We start from the raw sequence: 20,339 nt of genomic DNA, 5'->3' as shown, positions 1-20,339 counted from the left end.
GCACACATTTTCTCACACATTGTGGTTTGTCTCATCATTCTGCTCATGATGTCTTTGGAAGAACAGACAAGTGCAGCTTTGATGAAATCTAACTTACTGAGTTTGCACTTCCTGGGCTGTGCCTAAGTCTTTTTCTAACTTGGGGTCGTGCAGATTTTCATAGACGTTTCACAGTCTTGGTGTTTACCTTTATGTCTACAGCCCATTTTGTGTTAATGTTGACATAACTGCACACGACAGTTTGAAGTTCCTGTCACCCTTTAGTGTGTGAGGATCCGGTTGTTTTTGACTCAACACAGTGTGGTACTGTTTTTCAATGTGCTGTTGTCAAAAACATTTTCTTTCACAGATGTATGGAGCAGAGTGATGATCTTAATCAAAGCTGGCTTAGAATCTCCCTCGAGTCAATGTTAATTTGGCTCAAATATTTATAAAGGGTATACCCTTTCCAGATGGGGTACCCAGTACCAGGTTAGAAGGAACTGATGAGTGATGGTTATGGACCAAAGCCTTGTTGAAATGCACTACAAGGGCATGGGTTTCTTGGGAAATACATGGCTGTGGTGCTTGTTAGCCACTATATTCAGGGCAAGGAGGAGGAATGTTATCATGAGTGAACAGGACCAGCAAGTAAAGATGAGAAAGCAGAGGAGGTGGCGCACCAAAGGAATGCAGGCAAGTGTGTTTGTATGTTCATGTTTGTGTGTGTGTGTGTGTGTGTGTGTGTGTGTGTGTGCGTGTGTATTTACATGTATGCTTCTCATTCTCTCTTTCTCTAAGGTACATCCCAAGCCTATTTTTATTTTTGTTGTCATCTTTATTTTGAGACTGGGTCTTAGTAAATTGCTCAGGCTGGCCTTGAACTCATTCTGTAGCCCAATCACGCCTTCTAATTGGACTCATAATTGTTCTGATTCAGTTTCCTGATTAGCTAGGATGACAGACATATAAGAACTATAAGACCCAGTTGAACAAAAGTTCCACCATTCCAGGTAGTTGGGATGAAGGGACTGGAAGTAGACAATACATTTCCAACAAGAGAAATACTGAGGAGGCAGACACAGGCATGATTGGGGTGGTTGTTTGCAGGTGAGGAGTTGGGCAAGGGTATGATACCTGGAAAGCTGATGCTGCCCTTTGCTCAGCTCAGGATTTTAACAGGAGAAGGGAGAAAAAGCTGAACTAGAATCAGTATGTGTGAATGTGCGTGTGTGTGTGTGTGTGTGTGTGTGTGTGTGTGTGTGTGTGTAGAATAGGGACAGATGTATGCTACAGCATATTGTGGAGGTCAGAGGACAACCCTTTAGCATCAGTTATGTCCTTCTCCCTTTATGTGTTGTGGTGGTTTGAATGAAAATGACGTCATAAATTCATATGTTTGAATTCTTGGTTGTCAGCTGGTTGAACTGTTTTGGAAGGATTAGGAAATATGGCCTTGAGAGAGGAGGGGTGTCACTGTGAGTAGCCTTTGGGGTTTCAGAAGAGCAGTGTCTATCCCCGTGTGCTCTCTGCCTTCTGACTTTGAATCAAGATGCAAGAAAGCCCTCAACTGTTGCTCCTGCCTTCCCTCTACCATCAGAAACTCTAACCCTCAGGAAACATAAGCTTGATTAAACTCTTTCTTTTATAAGTTGCCTTAGCCATGGTATATTTTTACAGAAATAGAAACCTAAATAAGGCATGTGGGTTTGCTGATCAAACTCAGGTCATCTGGCTTGTGTGACAAGAGCTTTACTCACTGAGACATCCTGCCAGCCTCCTAGTTAGGGTCTTGATAAGTGTGAGGTGCTCTTTAGACATTTGCCTGGAGGTGACAACAGACTCTTGTGTGCACATGCTTTTTCTCCAGGGAGCTAGAAAAGAGATCCAAGGCAGAAAAGGGGGTTTTCAGAGTCCCTGGGGATACATCCATATTGAAGGATAACAGGAGCAGAGGGTACCTGAAGGAATGGCCAGAAAATTAGTAGAATCCTTGGAGTGAAGCTTCCTGGGAGCCAATGAAGCTGAGGGCCTTGGGTGAGAAAATGGGAGCAGGGCCTGGCTGCAAAGAACACTAGCCTAGGAACATCCAGGGCAGGGGTACTAAAGCAAACAGGCCCAGGCCCCAGGTGCCACTATGAGCTGTGCAATCTTGGGCAAACTGCCTAACCTGCCCTTTCTCACTTATCTTGCCCATAAAATAGAATAATAAACTGTGTGTTGCATGGGGATTAAATGAGATCGTATATTTGATGTTCTCAGAGCAGCACCTGGTGATCATAAACAACAATGCTGGCTATGATGTAATTAGACAAGGAATCAGAAGTGCCCACTGGTGTTGGAGTGATGCTTGCTGGCATTGGCGCTGTGTACAGTCTGAGTGAGGTGGGGAACAGAAGGTGGCCTGCGGTGAGGGGAGGGATGGGGGGACTTTGGGGCCCAAATCAGCAAACTCTGAGGAATCATTCAATAAGGGGAGCTGTCAGTATTGTAAAACTATCTTGGGAGGCTGTGCTCACCTCCCTGCAGGCATTAAAAGTCCCCCTTCACTCTTTTGTGTGTTGACTGAGAGTTTCAGCTTTTCACTCACCAAATTGGGGTCCCATTGTGTTTGGTTATAGGGCTAGTGTGGCACATGGCCCATCTGGTCACAGGAAGTTCCGTCTGCTTGGGCTTTGATGCTCTTTGAGCATAGAGACAAGCTGGTCTGGAAGAAACTGAAGATTGGAGCAAAGGGAGGTATATGAGGCAGAGTTTTGAGGGAGGAAGGCAGGGAATAGGGATGGAGACTCTATAGGAAGAGGGGATCCAGGTGAGGATCAAGATATGACAACTCACGTGGAGGAAGACTTCCTTCCATGGAAGAGATGAGTGGGAACAAGTAAATGGAGGGCACTAAGAGGACAGAGCTGATGACAGATGAGTGACAAGGCTGCCACCACATCTGAAAACCTGGAGCTACAGGCAAGCAGCTGGGAGGCAAAGGTAACCAGTACTCCAGGGCTCAACCCATCTCTTTTCCTTGTTAGCACAGGGCCGTAATGGGTTGGTCCAAACAGCCGTTGGCAGTGTTATAGATATGGCCTATAAAGGCTCGCCAGTAAAAGCTTTATTCTCCCACCCCCACCCCTTTAAAGAGCCAAGGGCTGTTGAGGTGCCTAGAATCTCCTGTAGCTGGCCTCTGGTGGAGCTTAGAGATTAAGGTAGCTGGCATCCACACTTGAGGGCTCACCCAGAGCTTTCAATAATGTGTGGAGGGAAGGTGAACAGAGAACAGGAAGCCACCAGCCCGGAGGGACGAAGCTGAGAAGCAGTAGCAGTGGGTCCTATGCCGTGCATCCCCGTGCGCAGGGTCTGCCTTTGATTCTGGTATCATCTGACAGTGCCACATCACCAACGTTTGCTGCAATTGCTGCAGAGGAGGAAGAGCCAGGTGGTCCCACGCTGCTCATGAATCACCTGACCACCGTGTGTCCAGATTCATCCGTTTACCAAGATGAATCAGGTTTGGCCAACCCACTCCTTTAAAGTGTTGAGTGAGTGAGAGAAAACAAACAAACAAACAAACAAACAACAAAAACAACAACAAAAAAAGGGAGGCCACAGATAGGCAGCAGGAGACACTCATAGAGCTAAAAGGAAGGGAGTTCATTTGAGATCAGCCATCTGGGAAGGCAAGCAAGCAGGAAGGAATTATCTGTCCATGGAAAGCACGAGCAGCTGAGGGCACACACAGGTGGTCATTCAAGTCTCTGCCAGTGGGACAGGGAACTATTCTCAGGAAATCTATGGAAGAGAACACAGGGGTCTGGGAGTTGGAGAAGGCTTTCAGGAAGAGGTGAGTCTGTAGGGAGAACAGTTCAGACAAGGGTAAGAGGAGAGAAGGAACCGGCTGTTGTCAGCAGAGGCAGAGGTGGCAGCACAGGTGGGTGGAAATATTCCAGTGGTGAGAGGATGCCAGGCTGCTTGTGATCAAAGGCAAGTCCCAGTGCTTAAGACTGGAATAAAAGGCAAATCAGTATTATGCATCCGCCTCGGCACAGGCCTGCTCACACTTACCAGCGCTGTGCTAGCCTGTGAGATAGTAGGGTGAGCCAGGCCGAAAGCATACAAGTATTGGGAGGAGAACATGGATAAAGACGCACACTGTGAACAGGCAGCCTTTCCGTTGTCAGGGGCCTCAGACCCCAGATGGGGAGCGAGCTCAGCAGAGAACATAATGCTTAGGGTTTGAGGGAGAGACTCTGCGAGAATGCAAAGGCTTTCTTGACATGAAGAATGTGTGCTGACTCCTGCTGGGCCAGAGAAGCACTGGGCACTACTGAGTCTCCACGGCTAGATAAAGGGGCAGACCCCAGCCCCAGCGTGAGTCTCCCCACCTCAGCCCTGCCTTTGCTGCTTCCCGGACCTCTCAGTCTCATCATGGCTACTAGTTGACTCTTGTGGGGAGGAGTCCCCAGGGCCTCGGGATGTGCTGGCTCATACCGTTCCTCACTTGGCAGCAGCTGGGAACTCTGAACATCCTGGCCTAGCCTACTAGCTGGGCCTGAGGGACCCAGCGTGGTCCAGGAGCATCCGCTGCACATTAAGCCTCGAGCACACTGCTCTCCTCCATCCATCTGGCCCCTCTCCTGGGACTACCGAAGAGCAAGTGTGCTGTCTGGTAACTGCCTGTTGGGGACATGTTCCTTCAGCATCCTGGGAGAGCCGGAGCCTCAGCCTGCTCTTGTCTTTGGCATTTACAGCCCTAGAATTCAGTTCCTGTTTTCAAGCTAATCATCCTGGTCCTAATATGTTTGATGCCAACAAAACACCCAGTCAAGCCTCTTCCCTGTCAGAAATTAATCACCATCAAGAACCAAAATCTTAGTGAAATGTGGTGCCCAAGATGGCCTGGGAGTGGGCGTGGGGAACAGGGTTGATAAATAACCCTGAGGGCCTCATGGGGAAGGAAAGAACAGGGTCCATCATTGGCTTCCCTCATTCCTTTCTGCTGACCATTATTCCTCTGACTCAGTATGTTAGATGATGCTCTGGGTGTTGGGTGTACAATGTGAGACACAGTTGGCTAGGGGCCTGTACACCAGAGTTTGTATTAACAGATTGTCTTTAATCATCTTAGGACACTATACAGTGAGACTGCAAACCAACTGGCTTAAACAGAACTTTCATTTCTCCGTGTTCTCTGGGATGTCTGAGGTCATGGAGCTGGTCAAGTCTGCTCCTAATGAGGCTTCTCTTCCTTGCTAGCAGAGGATCATCTTCTCACTATGTCTTCTCAAAGTAGAGAGCAAGTGATTGAGCTCCTTCTTCTCTCTTCTGAGAAGGCCACTAACTCTATGAGTTCAGGGCCCCATCGTTGTGAACTGTGAAATCAGAGACTTCCGTTTCTGGTTGCTTGACTCTTTCGCTTTAGGGACCACAGTGAGGCTCTGTATCATGGTGGAAAGTATGTGGCAGAGAAAGCCCCTCTGCTCTGGTGGCCAAGAAGGGGAAAGGGAGGGGGTCAGGATCATCAGTCACCCTTCAGTGACCTAACTTCCTTCCACTATGGCCCAGTTCTTGAAGTTCCAAGAGTTCCCCGTAGACCCAGCCTTTGGGGCATCCTTCAGACCTAAACCTTATGATATTTTCTTGAGTGATTAGTTTATTACAAGTAAGTTATAAAGTATCTAGTTGATGTTAATAGTTAATAGGATGGCTGCCTCTTAGTTGGAGAGGCCCATCAGGGTGTGACGTGTGTTAGGCATAGGAAAGCAGAGGAATTACCTGGGGGTTTTCCAAGTTACATGATCCAGCCTGTCACTGTTAGTGTCTCAGAGTTGATTTGCCTCGGTGACACCTCCTTTAAAGTGCCCGGTCAGATGCAGGGTCCCTACCTGCTACACTCTCTCTTTAGTCCAAGTCCTAGGAGGACAGGTTTGGGTGTCTGAGGTCAGGCAAACCTGTGACCCCTTCCTCCTCCATCGCTCATCAGCTCTGGAAACATGGGCAATTCTCCATCCTCCTCAGAACCCCCACTCTCCTCTCACATGAAGACAAGGCACCGGGCTTGCTGTGTTGAGGATGCAATTGTGACAAGTCCACGAAACACACCATTGTTTCTGAGTACAATGCTCAGATCTATCTTGGACCCAGGATCCCCTCCCCAGAACTCTGTTGGACTCTGCCAATTCCTGCTACAATAGATGTCTTTCCTGTTCTCTAGGGACAGTCTAACTGCTACGATGTAACTTTTGCTGTAAAGCTTGTTTCCCAGGATCAGATCTTATGGAGTCCAGTATCCATAATATGTGGATGGATGTGAAGTTGTAATGGTCGCCACTGGCGTGGGCTACACCCTAGCTGTCCGCATTTAGAAGGAATGTTGGTCTGTCCACTAAGGAACATCATCTGGGGAGCCATTCCTCTCCATCCCTGCTTTCTTACAGTCTCAAGTTGTCAGCCTGCTGTGACACAGTGTGACTCCTTCCATCTCTGCTTCCTAGAGCTGTCTCGTTCTGAGTCCTGCTCCCTGAGCCAGCCCAGTGAGACATGAATACTGAGACTGAGGTCAGAACATTCCCAAGTTCTGCCATTCAAGGGGAATGTGAACATGTGTTATGGGTCACATCAGCAGGGATTTAAAAATCTTCCCAGGTCTGCCTCTTTGGCCACCCCTATAGGTGGCTGGTCACTTCATGTGTGCCTTTCTAGTTAATGCATCCACCTCATTGCCTAGGCCTTGGGATTCGCCTCCACTGCATGCTCGCTGGAGCCTACACTGTGAATGCGAAACTGAGCTTATGTTGTTCCCTGAGAGCGTGCATGTGCATAGATCCACAAATCAGGAAAAATGCTTTGTCACTCTCCTCACCGCCGTCCTGGCATTTTCCTTGGGAGATGTCAGTTGTGCGTATGACAGCAATGGGCAAAACAACAGCAGGGAACCTGGGCCATTAAGGTACAGGGATTGCCTCGGGGAGTTTGTCACAGTGATGGAAGGCTAAACAATACCAAGTCAGCATTTTTTGTGAATGTGAGAGCTTAGGAACGTCTTCCTGTGGGCCACCTGGCCGTGGCCACTCAGGGCCATGGAGTCTGTCGTGATAACACCATGTTTCCTTCAACCTCTGAGAGATAAGTTTGATAGTTTTCTCTTTCTAATAATTACTTTTTTGAAGTTAAAATTCATATTTGGCATAATTCCTTCACTTAAAGCATACAGTTCAACAGTTTTTACTATATTCACAGTTGTCTCATAACCCTATTATTGTTACTCTTCTTTGTATCTCTATGGATTCTCTTCATCTAGATATTTTTGTATTAATAGACCCATCCAATATTTTGGGTTGTGTGTGTGTGTGTGTGTGTGTGTGTGTATGTGTGTATGTTTAGCTTCTGCTAGTTGGAGCAATGTTGTTAAGGCTCATCTATGTTGTCACATGTGGAAACATTTTATTCCTCTTATTTAATAGTAATAATCCTCTGCATTAGGAAACCAGTATCTCCTTGCCCCTCGGTTGATGGACAGTTGAATCGTTTCCACATTTTAGTCTTTGTGAGCTGTGAATGTTTACGTAAAAGTCTGTGTGCTGAGTGTCAGTTTTTCAGCTCCCCCAGGAAGAGAGTTAAGAGCATCAGTAGCCGTCATTACTGAGCGCCGACTAGATGCAAGACCGCCCTGAGTATGTCCCATCCCATGTACGTCTCACAGTAGCCCAACAACCAGCTTTCTTCCCCGTTTTTTCTTAAAATGAGGAAACAGATCTGTTAGCTCATATGGGGTGGGGCTGGGACAGGAGCCCTGTTCTCTGTGATTCCCGTCACATTATTCCAGGCTGGGCAGCTCCTCGCACTGTACCTCTCCAAGTAATTCACACTGACTGTCACACTGCTTAAATCCAGACAAGTCCCTGACCTCTTTTACCTGAACTGAATCCCCTCACTACCCAGAGAGCTTGTCTTTACCACTCCAATGTTCAGTGAAGAAAAGATATTCAAAGTTTTATAGCTCGTCTGAGACACATGGCTCATGGGCACTGGAGACTGGAGTGTGAGCATCCCCCAGCACTCTGCAGCTGCTTCCCTGCAACCACAGCTGTCCCTCACAGATGCGTAGCCGCCTCTCTCCTCGAGGACTTTCCTGTAGACTTAGAATTCCGTTTTCAAACGGGTAGCACGCATGTGCCTTTCCGAGTACATGTGGACCAGTCTCTGAGGGTATTTTTGCACCTAGGCCTAGCGACCTGGGACAGGTAGGACCCCTGGTGGCCAGGCTGTGGCATTGCATTGTTCCTCAGGTGCGTATCCCATTAGAATTCAAGGCTACACCTGTGAGCAGAGACTGAGCATGCGGTGAACTCACTCTGGAGCGTTCTGTGGGTGTCGTGGGTGTCGAGGTGGAGAGGGATTTGGGGAGCTGCCTGGAGAAGAAGGTGGCAGTGCGGGGAGGGTGGAGAAGGAGGAGGGGTAATGGTGGTGGGTGGCATACCAACTGTCTCCATATGGTTATCTACCCACAGCCGCTATCTTGGATGACCCCATGGAGTGCAGCAGAGGGGAACGGCTCTCCATCACCCTGGCCAAGAACCGCATCAACCGCGCACCAGAGAGGCTGGGCAAGGCCAAGGTCGAAGTGGACATCTTTGAGCTCCTCAGAGACAGCGAGTATGAAACTGCAGAAACCAGTACGTGGAATGGACAGGCTGGCAGAGGAAGAGTTGGTGGTGGGCGTCTGCCTAGTGCCAGGCCTCTGATTCAGATGTTTCCAGGGGAGGGAGAGCGTTACATACCAGGAAGGACTGTGAGGATCTCAGCCCAGAGAAGACTGCTAGGTTTTATTGTTAATCAGGAATTAGATAGAATGTTAATCCATCCATCCATCCATCCATCCATCCATACATACATACATACATACATCTCCTGGACACTTTCTATACAAATAATTGAACAAAGTTTTGTGGATGTTTGCAAAAGAATGGCAGCCAGTGTAAAGGTAGCTTTTCATTGCCCACCTGATTGCCTTCTTCCTTCCCTCTCTCCCTCCTCCCTTCCCTCCCTACTTCCCCCCTCATCCTTCCTCCCTCTTTCCCTTTTCCTTTCCTTCTAGTCTTTAGTAGCATTTCACATTGAGATAGGCTCTCACTCTGTACCCCAGGCTGGTCTAGAGCTCAGTAAGTAGCCCAGGCTAGCTTTGAACACAGAGCAATTCTCCTGCCTCAGTTACCCCATGTTCTTGTGGGGTAATTGTTTCATGTTCTTGTGATAAAGGCAGAAATGTAGGGAAATGCTGGACCTGGAATGGAGTATGGCCACTTTCTCTGTCTAATATATTCAGCCTACTTATACCTCAGTTTCTTCCTCAGTAAAATGGGAGTGCTAGGCTCTACTTTGCAAATCTTGCATATTTGTTATGAGACTCACATGAGTTAAAATATAGGAGAATCCCCTGTGAAGTGTAGATTTTCACAGACACAGTGGGTCTCTCAGCTTACTCAGAGGAGTAAGTCCTATGTTCTGGGTGCTAGCAATGGTGTGAGGGTTGTGTGCTGTTTCCTCTGCTTTAGAAAAGAAAATGACCCTCAAAGGTAGGAGGTAATCTGCCTGAGCACAGAGCGAGCTGGTCTATCTGTGCACAATCCTCGGCATCCCGCTTGCCAACCTCTGTTTGGTGCTGGTATTGCCTTGTGACTTAGGCTCAAATGAGTGAGCCCCTGCATTGCAGCCGAGCTGAAAATGAGCAGCTCCAGCAGAGAATGAAAGCAAAGAGCTGTTAGCTAGCTGGCTTCCTGCTTCTGTGGCCAAGTGCCCTAGGCGTCAACTTAGAAGGAGGAAACACTTGTTTGGCTGCACAGTTTTTGAGGTCTGAGTCCATGACTGACTGTTCTCGTTGCTGTGGGATTTTGGAGATATGGGGCACCTTGAGAGGCTTGTGATAGAGCAGAGTTGCCTATAGTGACCAGAAACGAGAGGATATTGGAAGAGAAGGGAGGAGGGTCCCCATATCCCCTTCAGGGACTTGCCTCCAATGACCTTACTCCCCCCACTAGGCCCCACCTCCTAAAGTTGCCACTGCCTCCAGATTGCACCACCATGTGGCCACCAAGCCTTTACCACGTGAGCCTTTGAGGGACATTGGAACCCCAACTGTAGCAAGGGATACTCAGCCTGGACACATGGTGACATCAATTCCACAAGACTTTGGAGAGTCCCCTTCCTTTCCCAGCCCAAAACCAAATGAATAAAAGAAAAGAACACTTGAGTAACTATTGTGTAACACCATGGGTCTTTCCCATGAGAATAAAGCCTTGCTCTATTGCCTGGCTATGCCTGGGCTGTTAGGGCTGCAAGGAAGGGAACAGGTTTTCACTGGTTTAAACACAGCAGATGATGGAGGAGACAGGCAGTGGCCTCCAGAACTACCAGCATCTCTCTCTCTCTCTCTCTCTCTCTCTCTCTCTGTGTGTGTGTGTGTGTGTGTGTCTTTCTCTGTCTCTTTCTCTCTCCTGCTCTCATTGCTTGCTCATGTATTTATTTATTTATCTAACTATTTATTTATCTCTTGTACTATGGGATGGGATCCAGGCTCTTCCCTCAGCTGGCTAGTTTTCCTAGCTCACCCATCATGCACCTGTCTCATAATGGCTGCCTAGGATGATACCCTGTGATTCTTCACTTTGGGGATTTTCTTTAGTGTTTCCTCTATGATTGGGAAAAATTTTGGAAACAAGATGGACAGGACCTCTGGACTCATGGGGGCTACAATTCCTTCAGAGTACACACAGTGTCAGTTTCTGCTAGTACTACTTTAATTATATATATATATATATATATATATATATATATATATATATATATATTTGAGAATTTCATGAATGCATACAATGTACTTTGATCATATTCACCCCCCCAATCTTCCTAATTTTTCCCATATCCATTGCACCCTACCCCTCCCAGCTTCAATGTCTTTTGTTTATAAATAACTCACTTTGTGCTGCTTATGTAGGCCACGGTATGGGACCATTATCTGGAGCATGGCCAACTTCTCAGGAACCACACCTCTCCTCCCCCTGCCACCATTAACTGACAAAAACCCCTCAGCAAGGAGAGGGAGCTTCTGAGCTCCTCCTCTCTCCATGCTGGCAGGTTGGCTGGCTTGATCTTATGTGTCGTGTTCAGGTACCCACAGCTATTGTGAATTCACGAGTGCAGCTATCCTGTCATATCCAATAGACACAGTTTTTCTCTGGTTCTCCTCTCTTCACTCTCACAGTCTTTCTGCTCATTCTTTTGTGATGTCCCTTGAGGGGAGGAGTGTAAACAGATGTCCCATGTAGTACCTGTATCTCTGGATATCCGAAATGGAAGCTCTCAGCAGCCAGTCTCACAGGCTGCTGCTATTTGCCAGACTGCAAACAGATACTGACTATCCCTGGGGACAGTGTCCTCTCCTGGCCCAGTAGCTATGAGTGAGGGTCACTTATACTGTACAGAGTAGGGCCACTGAAGTTGACAGGAACTACTGACATACCTTTCTCTAGAACAAGGGTGTGGTGGATCCAGTATGAAAACATTCACTTATTCACTCAGTTAGTAAATAAACATTTAGCAATTGCCTTTTGGACCTGACTCTAGCCAACACAAATTTATTGGGGAACAGAAATATGTCCAAGAAGACATCAAGATTAGTTTCTAGCATAATGAAAGGAAGACAGATTGTCCAAGATCTTCCAAGTAAAATCAGAAATATCAACGACTTCTTATGAGTCTTCTAGTCTGGTCTGTGGAGTTTCTTCACCAAGGTCTCAGACGAGGGTCTGGATTTCTTCATAGCTCTGTAGTCCATTCTTTGAAAATCAACGCCCCCCCTCCCCTCTCTTTCCTTCAGTTCTTCAGGGCCTACCCAGCAGGACTGAATGCATATCTGCCCATTGTGGATGGTGCCATTGGCGGGAAGAAATTTCCTTTCCCAGTGACCCACGCAACCTGCCGTGGTAAAGTCAATGCATCTAAAATATTAAACCAGATGAATCAGGGAATAAAGGAAATTGATATCTTTATTCCTCGTTGCAGGACTTTGGACATCTTTTTAATGCTCCTCTTTTAGGCACCGAGTATTTTATTAGCAAGTGGCCCTCAGTTCAGCTTTTATTTCAGTGTGTTTGAGGCACGCTTCAGATGGCTTCTGGCTCTTCCTACCCCCAGGCTCTTTCATCTGAAGTCAGAGTGTACCACCACCAAAGGTTTTAAACACCGTCCAGATAGTTCTTTGAAAGGCCCATCCTAGTCTTTTTTTTTTTTTTTTCAGGTAAGGGCCCTGTGGATGGTAGGTTCGTGCAGTGGGCTCTAGCAAGGTGAACAGGTTCTCAGTGGCGATACTGGAAAAAGACAGGTAGAAGGAACAAGATTTTGGGGTGTAGGAGGATAACCACTCTAAACCCTACTTGGGAAGAGGTCTAGTTCTGATCATGGGTTTGAGAATCGAATTGGCTGGAGTTCCACTTATGTGGTGTGGAGAAGCTACATAGCCGTTTTTATGCCTCAGGTTTGCTTCTCTGTCAAACGATAGAGACAGGCATGTTGTCTCATCAACGTGTTCCATGCCACAGTGGAGGTGACACACGCCCCTGGGTGGGTACACACACAGGTCTCAGCGAACAGCAGCTAAAGCTGCTAGATTATTTTCGATCCTGTCTCAGTGGAGCAGGTTTCCTTTCCCACTCACCATTGCGTTTTCTGTCCCTTGTTTCAAAGCTCAGCTGTCCCCGGGGGCTACACTCTCTCCCAGGCTCTTCTCAGGTGACTTGCTTAATGTCAACATGCCTCATAATTGGATATTCCCATTCTCTTTCCAGTTCTCCTCACTTGATGCGCCTGACAGCTTTGAGCCTTTGGATGGTGTGGTGGGTCACCCTGTGCCGGCTGCTGCACTGTGCCACAGTCTGGGTTTTCCCTGGGCTAGTGGTCCAGGTCTGATTTTCATTGCTAATTTAAGACATTTGCATGGTTCCAGGCATTTGATGACTCTCCCAACCCCTCACCTGTCACCCTGTGGCTGGGGACTTCAGGGAGATGAAAGAGACTGCTGGTGATGTCGAGGCTGTGACTGAAGTCGGAACTTTAGCGAGCCAACAGGGCTGTTTGGTCTTACTGAAGTAATAGGTACTTTTCAAAAAGCTCTGTACACACTGCACTTAATGAATCATGCTCAGGGTGGGCCAGCCAGTCCAGGGAAGCAGAGGTTATTTTGAGAATCAGAGATGAGGAAGTGTAACGAAGGTGAAGATGCAGGAATCCAGAGGTCGCCCCCTCATCTGTTGGCTGCACATAAGGCTTAGAGATGGAAAGGATCACACGGGGCGTTAATTAACAGCCAACCTGGAAACTGGGAAGATGCGAGGAGAAAAATCAACCCCCGTTCTGTTCTGTCTGGTTCAGATAGGCAGATTTTCATACAGTAGGTTTAGTTGAAGCGAGGGTCACTTACAAAGCTTCCTCTGACACTCACGGGACTCCCCCCACCTCTGCCCTTTACCACCATCACCTCAGGCTTCCAGATATTTGATTTGCTAACTCCCCCTGCGTGGCTCACAGATCTGAAGTGAAAGGAATGGACAAGACCTATCAGGCCACTTGCCCTCCCCCTACTCAGCCCTTCCTGCTTCCCTCTGTATCTTATCTCCATCACAGCCTTTGTTTTGCAAGGAGCTCCTAAAAGCTATCAGACTTTGACACCCTCTGCTCCATAGATCACTCTGTCTCCCGTGGCGATTTAACTGAGCCCCACCCCTTTACCACTCAAATACCTGCAGGCGCCATCCCTGCTGTGGCCAGAGCCAGTTTGAGGCTTAATTTACTGTAGAGCTGGAAGCAGGGGCCTCCCTATCAACCCTTCGCCTCTGCTTGTCTCTGTGAGGCCAGGCATACATTTCACTGTCTTCATTGTCTCCCCTCGACATCCAGAAAGCACAAAAGGGAACAGAGACTTTGGAAGGCTCCAGCGTACTTGGCGTGGGGCACATGTCTCATCTGTTTTAACCCCATCGGCAAGTCCACTCTTTCTAGGCTTCCAGGTTTCTTGAAGGCTCTGGGGGGTCATGACCTTCAGGGATTCAGGATTACTTCTGATAACTGAGACCCAGTATCCCTCAAGGTCAGTTCAAAGGGTCTGGGGTGCTGGCTCAGTGGGTGAAGAGTTTGCTATCCCTGTAAATCTCAGTGCTTGGGAGGTGGAGGTCAGTAGAGCCCCTACACTCACGGGCCAGCCAGCCTAGACTGCTTGCTGAGTTCCAGGCCAGCAAGAGACCTTGCCTCAATACATAACAGAACAAGACGGATGGTACCTGAGAAACAAGACCTGAGGTTTATCTCTTGTCTCTATAAGCATGTGTAGGTAAACACACACACACACACACACACACACACACACACAAGGGCCAGGATAGAGAATCTAGAGGAGAAAGGCATACAAATTGTGGTGAGTCATTCAGCAAACATCTCTTGCTCTGCTGTCTGAGTTTACCACTTCCCCTGCGCACACTGTGGACCCAGACACACACCGAATGGCAGTGCTCAGAAATGATCTGGTCCGGTCCTCTCGCCCCAGAATTCCAACTCTGGTTCTGCCACATCGTGAGCTCATGCCCTCGTCCTCCAAGCCCTCGAGGGAGAATAATCAGAATTCTCTGGAAATGGACATGCCTAGCACCCTCCCTCCCTGAGGCTAGTGGGGAAAATGTGCGAGAATGGAAGTGTTTAACACACTCGGAGCCGCGCACGGCTGGGTGTGAGTTCTCAGCAACTTTACCTGCTTTTGTGAAGCATAGATTCACGCTGCCCTCTCATTGGCAGTGTGCTTGCCAGCTGGGTGCCTGGCACATGGAAGCCCGGGGAACAGTGTGGTTCCTTCTGCAGTGGTTTGTGCCTATTGGGGCTGGAGGAGGCGGTGGTGGTTTCTGGAACCAGGCCCCACTATCGGAGCATGATAGTGCAGAGAGCTGTCGTCCTCACCCCACACATGCTTCCTTTCTGGTTTCATCAAGCAAATTCAATTCATTCAGCCCACTGACCGCCTTGGGCACACTTGGGTATCCCTAAAAGCTTTGGTGCCAGAGGAGACTGTGCATGAAAGTAAATAGGAAGTTACTGCCTGATTGTAGGGCAGTCAGGGCCTCTTGATGTGTTCTGAGTGTGATGTGTGTAAGACAAGGAGGTGCCTTTGTACTGCTGCTCTCTAGCTTCACCATGAAGCGACTTTGTGCCAAGGACTGAGGCATCTCCAGTTTCTTCTGCTCCCTGGCTCTCCTGGACCCATGAGTCTCAGATGGTTAGCCCCTGGGGGTTGCTGAGTGGCTCATCTAGAGCTGCCTTGCCAGGGACAAGGAGCCATATTCACTGGCCCTTCCCATCCTGCGCTGCTCCTGTCTGCTATGGGTGCAGCTTCCTAGACTGACTTGGGAACCACAGAGAAGCTCCACTGTGGGGCTGTAACACCACATCATGGTCTTTTATTCACTTAGCTGCTCTAACAGCTGCCTTCTGATTCCTCCACCGCCTTAAAAACAGTTGTCATGGTTATGTCACTTATGTCTTTCTGTTTCCTCCCTCTCCTGCTCCCCTGGAAGCAGAGTTAGGGCCATCTGTTTTCCTCCCTTGATGTCCCTCCTACCCACTTCTCAGTGCCCTCACTCTGGTGGCTTTGGTCTGTGGGATCAGGGCCCAGAAGTTCTAGAGATGAGGTCTTTTTTTTTTTTGTGGATGCTTTCCATTTACACTGAGTTGCACATCCTTCATAAGCGCCGAGAGCCCTGTCCATCTCGGGGATTCTCCGCGCCATGATGCTGATAGGAGGACCATCCCATTTCCCTGGAGTCATTTTGGATCTTCTCAGTTAGTTGAGCCAGTATCTGGTGAACAATTGCTTTCTGTCAGGTCTGTCTGTCAGGGAAAAGATGTCCCTCTGCCCTTGCAGATCCCCCAGCCCTCACAGATGACTCCCTGCTCTCATAGATGTCTCCCTGCCCTCAAAAAGAGCTTAAGACCCAGTGAAGTCAATGGATAAATGGATGGATATAGGTGTGGAGAGCCGGCTCAGGACTCCAAGCTCCTGAGGTCTGATGTGTTTAGAATTCAGACCATTTGAGATTGTAGAAAGTGCACACAACACATATGCCAGGCACTAAAGAATGTCTCCAGTAGTGACCCATGTGCGAACAGATCTTTTTTTTACAGTCACCCATTGTACAGGTGGAATATCCCTTGAATGAAATGCTTTGGGCCAGAAGTGTCTCCTGGTGGCGGTGGAGGTAGGGATTCGAACTGTTTGCAGAGACATTCATAGTTGAGAATTCCTAATGATCGATATACCTGAAATCCCAGATCTCAAGTGTTTTGAGCATTATGCCAGTGCTCGCAAAGTTTCTGATTTAGGATTTAGGATTTTTGGATTAGGGCTGCTTAGAGGGTAAATAGCTACACATCTGTCACCTGAGAAGAGATTTTACTACCTATTTTGAGACAGCACATCCAAATGTGGGATTATGACCTTCTGCAAGGATTTATCTTTAGAAAAAAAAAATCTCTCTCTGAGAGCTATCACGAGTACGCCTGGGGCAGAAGCTGGCCAGGTGTGTAGAGAACGGGAAACTGCCCTGCTTCCCCAGGCTGCTGGGTCAGATGCAGCCTTCTTGTCTTGGGACAGGGTCTGAGCTGGGTGCTGGAGGATCAATATGAGTTTCTCAGACAGAAGAACAAGAGTTTAGACCATGGCAGGCTCAGAGTGCTAAAGAAACCTGTCTTAGAGAAGTGTTTTAACGTGAATAAAATAGCTGAGCGTGGGAACCAATTATATAGAAAAGCAGCTAAAATATTTTAATAGTCATGTATTAATATCTGTGATTTATTAATACATTCATAGCCAAGCCCAGCATTGGGTCTAACCACTAGAACAAGGTTGAACTAGTCATGAATGTAAATGACATTTGTAATGTGATATGAAAACATTGGTGATTTCTGTTGGTGACAAAGGCACACGTGCTGCAAATGTACTGTGCTTTATTACATGCATTGAAAGCAAAGGAAAGGTTACATTTCCGCTATGTTTACAGAGAATAATGAACAACAACAAAACTAACACATACACACACACACACAGTCATGCCTTCACATTCCTGACTGCTTTCCATAGAACACAGGCAGTGGGTCAGATTCTGAACACCTGGCTTAGGCAGAGCTAACCACTCAGAGGCAGCCTGGAGTAGGAAGACAGGGCAGGAGGAGGTACAGAGGTGGGGGGAAGGGGGGCAGGGCTGCGAAGGCAGGGTGACAGGCAGATCAGACCTCTTAATTTTACTTGTCATCAGGAGTTTTTTTTTTAAAATCATATTCCTTGAAACACATTATGAAAAGACTACATGCTCATTACAGAGAGCAAAGAAACAAAAAGAAGAAGAAGAAGAAAACCACAGAACATGCCTACTGCCAAGACAGTGTCATTGAACATTCCAGTTAATTGCCATTCTCGGTAGAAGGCTGTAGTTTAGGAGTTGGTCCTGGGGTGAAAGGGCTGAAATTTCCAATGTACACTCTACTCCTTAGTTTCCTTGTCTTGTTTCTGTGTCTGTAAAGTGAAGATGACTGTCACTGTATCTATTTCATCAGGTTGCTTTAGAATTACATAAATCTGTCCTTAAGATGTGCTCTGAGCAGGCCATAATTACCTCCTGGTAAAGGTTGACACCAATCGTGTCTTCCTCAATGCATAACCAGCCCTGGCATTGGCTTGGCTTAGGATTCATGTAGATGCACATATAATTCTACATCCTGCTTGATTCTCTCAATATTGTTACATAAATAATCTTAATGCTAATATTAAATGTTCATATACATTTTAAATGCCTAAAATACCATTCGATTTGGGCATATGACCCACTCTTTATAACTATTCCTTCATGGTTAGACATTTAGTTTATTTCCAGCTTCCCATGAGAGGAGTCAAGAGGCTGTGGTATGGCTAGGCTATGGTTCCTTCATGTGTTACCCTAAGGGCTGAAAGGGGCCAAGATACATAAGACAGACCAAAGCCACAGGTCAATGTTTATGATTATGATTTACCCTACTGCTTGGAGAAAAGATTGGAAACGGAGAATCCTGAATACAAACCCCTTAGGAATCAGGCCGGATCAGCAGAGTCTAGCCCCAATAAGTGAGTGAATACAGTTAGAGGGAAGTTACGGGAGAATCAAGAGGGACTGTGGCTCTGACCTTCAAGAGCTAAGGAAAGGAACAGTGGTTAAGAACATGAGCTTTGGTGTCAGATGAACCTCTAAGGCCAAGACTGGCTCAGCCAAGTATTACCTATGTAGGCTTGAATAAGTTACTTAGACACTACACCTCCATTTCCACATCTGTAAAGTGGGAAAATAATGAACGTTCCTCAGAGGAGGAAGGGGATCAGCAAGAGCTGACAGAGGAAGATGGAGGAGTTCAGGGTGGGAAGAGAGATGAATAAGAAGGAGTATAATGCCCCAGGTCCCGCCTCTGAGAAAAAGGTATCGGACGGGTCTGATGCTCTTTGGGTGGATGACACCTAAATGAACATCTGTACAAAGTCCCAATTTATTTCTAATATCAGAGATCAGACCTCTATTCTTGCCTGATGCGTCTAAAACAAAAAGGGGGAACTGTAGAGAGCTGCGGAATGCTATGCCTTAAAGATGGAGCTGGTTTCCGCCTTCCACCTTCCCGATGGTGAGTGCTCTCTGTCACGAACAACTCCACATTTGGCTAAGGCCGAGGATCTGGCTTGCTTCCATGTATGTGGACCTATCTGCATTGCCCCCGTGGCACGCCTGGGTTGGCTACCCAGAGGTTATTTAAGCTGTGGGCTGGCTTTCCCCGGGGTCCGAGGATTGTTCAATGTTCCTGAATAAACTGCATTGAAAAAAAAATTAAATAAGTAAATATCAGATAAAAAAAAAAAGAAGGAGTATAATGATATATGTGTATGAAAATGCCGTAATGAAACCCATCACTTTGTGGCTAACTTTAAAAATTAATACATTTGGAGGGCTGGGGCGATGGTTCAGCAGGAAAGAGCCCTTACTGCTCTTGCAGAGGACCTCAGTTTGATTCCTGGCATAGATGTCGGATGGCCCGCAGCCATCTATAATTGGACCCTCTCAGACCCAAGCAGTTTGGCAACAGAGTCCATGCTCATACTACACTGAACTCTGCTGTACTGGGAAGGAGGTACCAGAGGGCAGGTGCTTAGAACTTGATTTGTACTCAAGACGCAAGCCCAGTGGTAGGATCATCTGAGCCAATGCAGCAAGGCCGAGTTTGTTCAGGCTGAAGAAGGCATAGGTAAACTCTGGATTAAGCAAATCAAAAAGTAAGATGCACTAGCCAAGAGAGATTGTCAGAGAAGTAGATGAGAAGCAGCACTGGACAGTGTAATGAAACCCCAAAGAACAGCGCCACCAGCTTGTCAGATGCCGGGAAAGAGAGTCGACTGAGGACTGGTGACAGTTGGTGATGACCGTGACAAAAGGTGCGGTAGAACATGGTGGGCTCAGAGAGAGAGAGAGAGAGAGAGAGAGTCACTGTAGTTGTGGAGGAGAGAGCTGGGGGCAGGGGCTGTAGAGAACCAGATTGGGCAGTGAATGAGGCCAGGGGCTTAAAGCCCAAAGTTGACTCTGACCTTGACTAGCAACCTCATATATGTCCCTTAATGTCGGGAAGGAGGACTCTTCTCGAAGGCTGTCATTCTGGGGTGTCATTGAAAGCCTCCAGCAGGCAGGGAGAGCTACACAGCCAGGCATGAGAAGTCTTGCATTCTGCTGAGGCTCTCCCAAGGCTAGGCTGCATGCCTCTGGGGATGGGTACGCTTAATACTGCTGAGTCCTCTGCAGCTTTGAGACGTTGGCGTGCACAGGAAAAGAGAGGATATAGTAGCTCTAGAGCTGGTGCGGTACCCCAGAACTCTGTGATCTGAGCCACGGAGCCCTCTCCTGCCACCCGCACCCTATGCTGTTGGGCCCACGGCTGTTTTGGCTGATGGCTTCCTCCACAAACCAGCATGCCGTCTCTCGTCACACGCAGTTTCTGGGCTGGGAAGTGAGCTCTATAGTGAAGAAGAAGAAAATGTGTGTGGGAACCAGGGTTTTCAGTTTAGGGCACAATGTCAAATTGTGCAGTGGAGTGCCTCTTTATACAGCCCGAGGATGGCACCTGGGCTCTGACAGCACTGGTGTGTGCAGAGAAGGAGGTCAGACTCTTTCTGTTCCCTCCTTTCCTCCCATCTTACTTTCCCCAGTCTCTAGCGTTCTGAAACTTTAATCCCCACCCCCTCCATTCTGACCACAGACATCTGCCATTCA

General features: G+C 47.7%; 1 protein-coding gene across 4 annotated transcripts in view; it reads left to right on the top strand.

Annotated features, from left to right (window-relative positions):
* Grik4 (glutamate ionotropic receptor kainate type subunit 4) overlaps positions 1-20,339 on the top strand; it is a 426,381-nt gene that overhangs the window by 248,142 nt on the left and 157,900 nt on the right. For 3 of the 4 annotated variants that reach the window (XM_060372148.1, XM_060372145.1, XM_060372146.1), the window contains exon 4: positions 8,484-8,648. In XM_060372148.1, coding sequence (XP_060228131.1) covers positions 8,484-8,648 — 165 coding nt within the window. The remainder of the gene's footprint in view (positions 1-8,483; positions 8,649-20,339) is intronic. The other variant, XM_060372150.1, reaches the window with a different exon arrangement.

The sequence above is a fragment of the Meriones unguiculatus genome, chromosome 1 (genome assembly GCF_030254825.1).
Source record: "Meriones unguiculatus strain TT.TT164.6M chromosome 1, Bangor_MerUng_6.1, whole genome shotgun sequence".
NCBI lineage: Eukaryota > Metazoa > Chordata > Mammalia > Rodentia > Muridae > Meriones > Meriones unguiculatus.
Note: the sequence above shows the minus strand (reverse complement) of the source record. Positions and strands in the feature narration are given on the sequence as shown.